Below are 6,000 nucleotides of genomic sequence, written 5' to 3'. Positions count from 1 at the left end.
ACTCTTCTTTATTAAAAAATCTTTATTAAATAACAAAATATTCCAGCTAATATAAGTACTTCCTTGTGCTTAGTATTAATATACTTGGCACACAATTCGAGGCCATCTCCTCAAATTCAGGAAGCACATGATTTTTGCCTTGTGGCGCAGCAAGTAAAGTTATAGTGATCGCTTCCTCCATTTCTCCAGGCCAAGTCACAGAAGCAGTGAGGTGTGTAGGGTGTTCAAATGGATGGCTTCTTTTTTTCAACGTTTTTTATTTATTTTTGGGACAGAGAGAGACATAGCATGAACGGGGGAGGGGCAGAGAGAGAGGGAGACACAGAACCGGAAACAGGCTCCAGGCTCCGAGCCATCAGCCCAGAGCCTGACGCGGGGCTCGAACTCACGGACCGCGAGATCATGACCTGGCTGAAGTCGGACGCTTAACCGACTGCGCCACCCAGGCGCCCCTCAAATGGATGGCTTCTTAAAACTGGATCCATGGAGCTAGATTTGAGTATTATTAGAATTCAGAGATCATTGGTAAAAACATTTTTTAGAAAAAGCACAGCACAGAGCTAGGCAGCTTACGTGATTAACAATGTTGTGATCTTTGGCAAACTCTGGATGAACCTTTATGTGATCATAAAATCTGACCAGTGCACAGTGTTTCCTTTTCTAAGAGTCTAAGGGAAGGGTAAACATTATCTTGGAATATTCTGGTAAAAATGCAAGGTAAATAAAAGGAGGCAGTTTAAAAGACCATCATACTTTATTTTTAATACAAATAGGTAATAAAACAAAAGGTACCCAGATATCTTTTAAATAAGAATACATTTTCTGTGTATCAAGCCATCATTTACAGATTAACACTGCAAAAATTTTGAATTAATAACTCTTAATTTGTTTCCATAAGATTATAGGAGATTAAAAAAAATTCTATGTAGGATGAGAACGAACAAACAAGAACCAATTCGAAGTCCTAAAATCTTGTCTCTGTATTAATTGCTTCGCTGACAAAAAGATCACACGCATCTACAACAAAAGCGTAGGCATCCTTAACGTCGAACGTTATTTACAGAATAACTTTATTTCTCTCAGTTACTTTGGATTCCATGGGCCTGCCAGGCTCTGTGGTGCCCACGCAGCAGAGTCACAAGTGCTCTCCTGCTCGCCAGGTAGGCTGGGGGATCTTGGCTCTGGAGGGAGGCCTCACACCAGCTCATAGTACTTCCCTGTCTGGGGATCAAAGTAACAGTTCAGACAGGGGTCATAGAGCAGAGTCAGCACTTCCTCGTCCTCTTCCACTTCCACGCTCGGATCTTCTTCACCTATGGGGACGGGAACCACAGACACGTTAGCTGCCTGCATGGCCAGGAATTCCTGAACTGAAAGGGCAGAAGGGCCAGGAGGGGGGAACCTCCATCCCTCCCGGGAGATGCTCTTTCTGTGGGCAGAATGGCAAGGCCTGAGCCGTGGGGGAGCACCGCAGGCCTGTGGGCTCAGTACTGCAGCATGAGACTCACCAGCTTCTCTGTGAAGGACAAGAAAAGTTGAGCGTGGAGAACTGGCGGGGAGGGAGACAAGAGAGCAGCAGGGCTGAGGGACTAAAGGGATCAGGGATATGGGTGGGAGTCAAGACTTGGGGGTGACAGTTCCAGACTTCATCATGGGCCAGAGCTGTGTGGATGCACCCTAAAAATGCTACCAAATAAGCCTGAGTTAAAATGATAATGTTGTTTAGTATGGAACACATATGGAAAATTGTCGGGTGATGAGTGATTGTATTAGTGGTAGGAAGGTCTTTCAAGTTTGCTGGTCACAAGGACATGGCTTCACGTTTGTCCCTTGTGACAGCCAAGTAGACGGTTTGGAGGAACTCCTGTTCTTTATTATTATTTTTTAAATGTTTATTTTTGAGAAAGAGAGAGAGCACAAGTGGGAAAGTAGCAGAGAGAGGGGAGACAAAGGGTCCAAAGTGGGCTCTGCGCTGACAGCAATGAGCCCCACGTGGGGCTTGAATCCACGAACTGTGAAATCATGACCTGAACCAAAGCCAGACGCTCAACCGACTGAGCCACCCAGGTGCCCCACTGCTGCCTGTTAGTAGCAGGTTTGGTTGGTTTCCAACACATGGCATGGAATGAAAAAAAAAAAGGCTGTTTTACTAAGATGCTTCCTGAGCACCTTATATGTGCCAGTGTTGTGCTAGGTACTTGTACACTTGATGCTATCACCAACAAGTGAGTGCCCCCCAAGTGCTTCTGAAAACCACGTAATGAGAGCCCAGAAGTCGGAGGCAAGACCTCCCTGAGCTGGAGAGGATCCGAGCAGGCTCAGGGAGGAGAGGTGAGTAGGACAGCGCTCCTCTCTCTTCCTTAGCACAAGCTCCTCAGGACCAGAGAAAACCCAGTCTTTGGGCTGTGAGCTCACCAGGGTTAGTTTCAGAAGGGGCAGGGCTGGCATGTAATGGAGGCTCAGTCAATACTGGATGTTTTGGGAAAGGATGAATGCATGACTGTGAAAACAAAGTCTGTGCTAGTAAGTGTCACCGCCCAGAGTACGAGAAGGTGGTGGGACTCCATCTTTTGCAGCCAAAATCAGACCAAGCTGGTGCATGGATGCTGTCGGGGCAGTGACAAACTGGAGTTAAGTCCCAAGGAGCGGGGCCCGGGTGGTAGAGTGGGGGTTTGAGACTCTACGGCAGCCATTCCTCTGACCATCCAAAGACATATAAGATGATCGTCCCTGCATCAGGCACTGAACGAGGTGCTGGGGATGAGGCGGTCTAAGAAGCAGGCCCTGTTTTCACGGAGTGTGCATTGTCTTGGGCAAAACACGGAATCAGCCGACTCCTTATGCATATGGTGCCAGCAGTGGAGTAAAACGTGGAGCTACCTGGGAGGAATGAGGACCTCTGCCTTGCTTGCTAACATCTCAACTGGTGGAGCCCTCCATGGCCAAGAAAGCACTTGCCCATGCAGAAGCTCTGGATCCTGTGAAATAGAAGTTAATGTGTCCATCTGAAGGACAAGGGAAGCCGGGTCTGCAGAGTTCACTAGCTCATCCGAGGTCACTTGGTGAGTCAGAGGCAGAGTCAGGGATGAACTTGGGCTTCCAGACTCTCAGTTCCATCTTCTTTCTGCCATATGGGCACCATGCTTTTGTTAAGAAGGTGATGTGGCCACATTCAATGGGGAGCTATTACATTATGGGCATTTAAACATGGAAGAGAGTAAAAAAATTGTAAATGTGTCCTCCATTTGAAAACCTCAGGTTTGGAAACAAAAGAAATTTCATCTCTCATATTTCAAAAATCACAAAGATAAGAGAGTCCATGTGGGAGGGCAGAGGCAAGATCTGGGCTTATTTCGTCTGGAAAAGACAAAGCCTGAGGTTACAGCAGCCTGTCTGGCTTCAAGTAGATAAAAGGTGGTAAGTGAGAGAGAAGTTAAGAAGATTCTGTAGGGTTCCAGAAGGAAACAAGAGGCTCAACAGGGGCAAGTTACTAGGAGCCAGATTTTGGCTCAGCACAAGGAAGAATTTTCCACACTGTAGAGCTGACCGGGAAGTGGAATGTGGATCCTGGAGAGGGTGAAGCAGGGACCGAGGCGGCCATTTGTGTGAGATTTTATTGTGCACAGGGTGGGACCAGATCCAATGATCCCTGCGGTGCCTTTGATGAGTTTCTGGGACTCTTTGCTATAGTGGCTTATGTCCTTGAAGTATGACAGCACTGTGCTAATGGCCACGTTAATGGTGGTAGCTGACCTGAGCGCCCTGCATGGTTTCTAATTAAGAACAGGAAATCAGAGAAGGCAGGCTGCTTTTCCTTTACTTTCTATTGTTACCTTAAGAGTGGTCCCCAGGGTCCTGCCTCCACCTTCTTTCTCCATCTAAGTAGGAGAGATTGGGAATGCTTTTCAAGTTTCTCATGGAAGACGACCCCCTTTAGGTCACTTCTGCACATCAAAAGGAGGATGGGCATGTCCTTTACCTTCAGATATTCAATCCATCATCCCTTTCTTGTTTGGGCTACTTCAGAGAACAGAACCAATGAGTAACTAATGTGTGCCTGCTATGTGATGACATCTATTCAGTCTGTACCATGTCAAGGTGTGGATGGGACATTCACACATGAAACAAAAGTAGCTACTGAAGATTAGTGATGGGGTAACTGGAAGTTGCAACTGCAGAGTGGCCAAGAGCACCAGGGGCCTTAGGATTGGCAGATGGGATGGATGGGAGATTTGCTGTTGACTGCCCAAATTGACTTTAGGGCACTCACAGGCTACTTTGCCTCACTGGATCCTCGTTCCCTCATTTATCAAATGGGAATAACAAGGCCTATTTCATAGGATTTTGTGGAAGGCTAAACTGGACACTAGATAATATGCATAGCCCAGGGCACATAGTAGTTGTTCAATAAATGATCATTATTATTACTGTTAGGGATAATGACAATATTGAAATAAATCATGAAGTATAGGCTGTACATTTTTTTAGTCAGTCAGAACAGGAACAATTGATAAAGGTTAAAGTCCTAAGAAAAGGCTTCATAGAGAGGGGCAGTATGACATTTGGATAATGGAGTCAGACAGACCTGGATCCAAATCCCATTTCTACCACTTCACAGCTGTGGGACACTGGGAAAATTCAGCACTTTGAGCCTTAGCTTTCCCCTACATAAGGACAGTAATACTGCCTGGGACAGTACCTAGGGGAACTAAGTAAGATACTCAGTTGCACTCCGCACACATAGTGAATACTCAATAAATGTTGTTACAACTGTCATCATGAAAAATGTAAGATACATGAGTTGGACACAAGAGGGGTATGCTCGCTTACATCTTATTTCCTACCCCCAAACTGCACCTGTTTGATTTTTTACTACCAAAAGAAAAAAAAAATAGTGGATTTGAACAAAACACAAAGCCCCCAACTAGTTTCATAAAGTACATTATAATAAATTCATCTTAAGATAAAAAGAGTTCTTACACCAAAAATCATGTATTTTTCAAAAAGTAAAACTAATTTTTCCATCCGGTGTAATGTTAAAACCACCTATCACTGAGGTAAATGATCATGAGTCAACATATCTCAGGGGTCTGCTGTCTGATGCTTTGTTTAGATTCCATCCACACACTGAGGGAAATTCTGACCTCCGGCACGTCATCTAATTGCTTAGCACACTCTGGGCTGGTACTTTCCAAAAAGATAAAATTTTAAGCTGGCGCTATTAAGTTAGAAAACTCAATACATTTTACGACCAGTCAGGAATCTTTCAAAGATGAAAATAACAGTTGTAATGGGCCATGGGTCTTTATCACCAACTGCAAAGGGACCGAGGTGGATCTAATTCATTAGTAGGGGTTTTGCTACATAATGCATCCAGACTGAAGCAATAACGGCTATAAAAATGCATTCGTTCCAATACATATCACTGTAGAGCTGGAACCTCATGCGTCATGACCACGGGACTAAAGCGGGTTTTTGTGGTTTTTAGTACTAAAGCTTCAAATGGATGAATTTTAAAACTGTACCAACAATGACACTCGTGCAAAAATTGGGTGACATTATGTATAATTTTACATTGAAGTAAGTGCTTTAAACTTGCATAAAGGGTTTTGTTTTCATTATAACTTAATTTTCAAAGCCTCCAATTTACATCATTTTGAGCCATTGTAATCCCTACGTAATGGAATTATAATATCATTAAGCAATTACCACTGTGATGTCAAGCAATGGGAAGTGTTTTGAAAGGTAATTATTGTGCATGGATATGGGGTAATTTTCAATTATATTCTTGGATGGTGCAGGGTTTGTTTTTCCCCCCAAATGCTAAATTGCTCTATTTAAAGACTGGCTACAGAAACTGTAAAAGGACAAATTAACAAATAAAACCATTCTCTGCTACCAGACTAAGAGCATCTGGACAGGGGTCCAAATTACATTTTTACTCTTCACCACATAATAAAGTCATTTCCAGTGAAGTAAAATTGCCTTTCAGATAATAAT

At 44.0% G+C, this 6,000-nt stretch overlaps 1 protein-coding gene across 12 annotated transcripts in view; it reads right to left on the bottom strand.

Moving 5' to 3' along the window:
• Positions 1 to 735: 735 nt before the first annotated feature.
• Positions 736 to 6,000, bottom strand: part of CFAP20DC (CFAP20 domain containing) — a 240,243-nt gene continuing 234,978 nt past the window's right edge. For all 12 annotated transcript variants that reach the window (XM_058726354.1, XM_058726359.1, XM_058726346.1 and 9 more), the window contains one exon: positions 736 to 1,313. In XM_058726354.1, the coding sequence (XP_058582337.1) occupies positions 1,195 to 1,313 (119 nt within the window). In that variant the 3' untranslated portion in view covers positions 736 to 1,194. The remainder of the gene's footprint in view (positions 1,314 to 6,000) is intronic.

This window comes from Neofelis nebulosa, chromosome 4 (assembly GCF_028018385.1).
Source record: "Neofelis nebulosa isolate mNeoNeb1 chromosome 4, mNeoNeb1.pri, whole genome shotgun sequence".
NCBI classification, from domain to species: Eukaryota; Metazoa; Chordata; class Mammalia; order Carnivora; family Felidae; genus Neofelis; species Neofelis nebulosa.
Note: the sequence above shows the minus strand (reverse complement) of the source record. Positions and strands in the feature narration are given on the sequence as shown.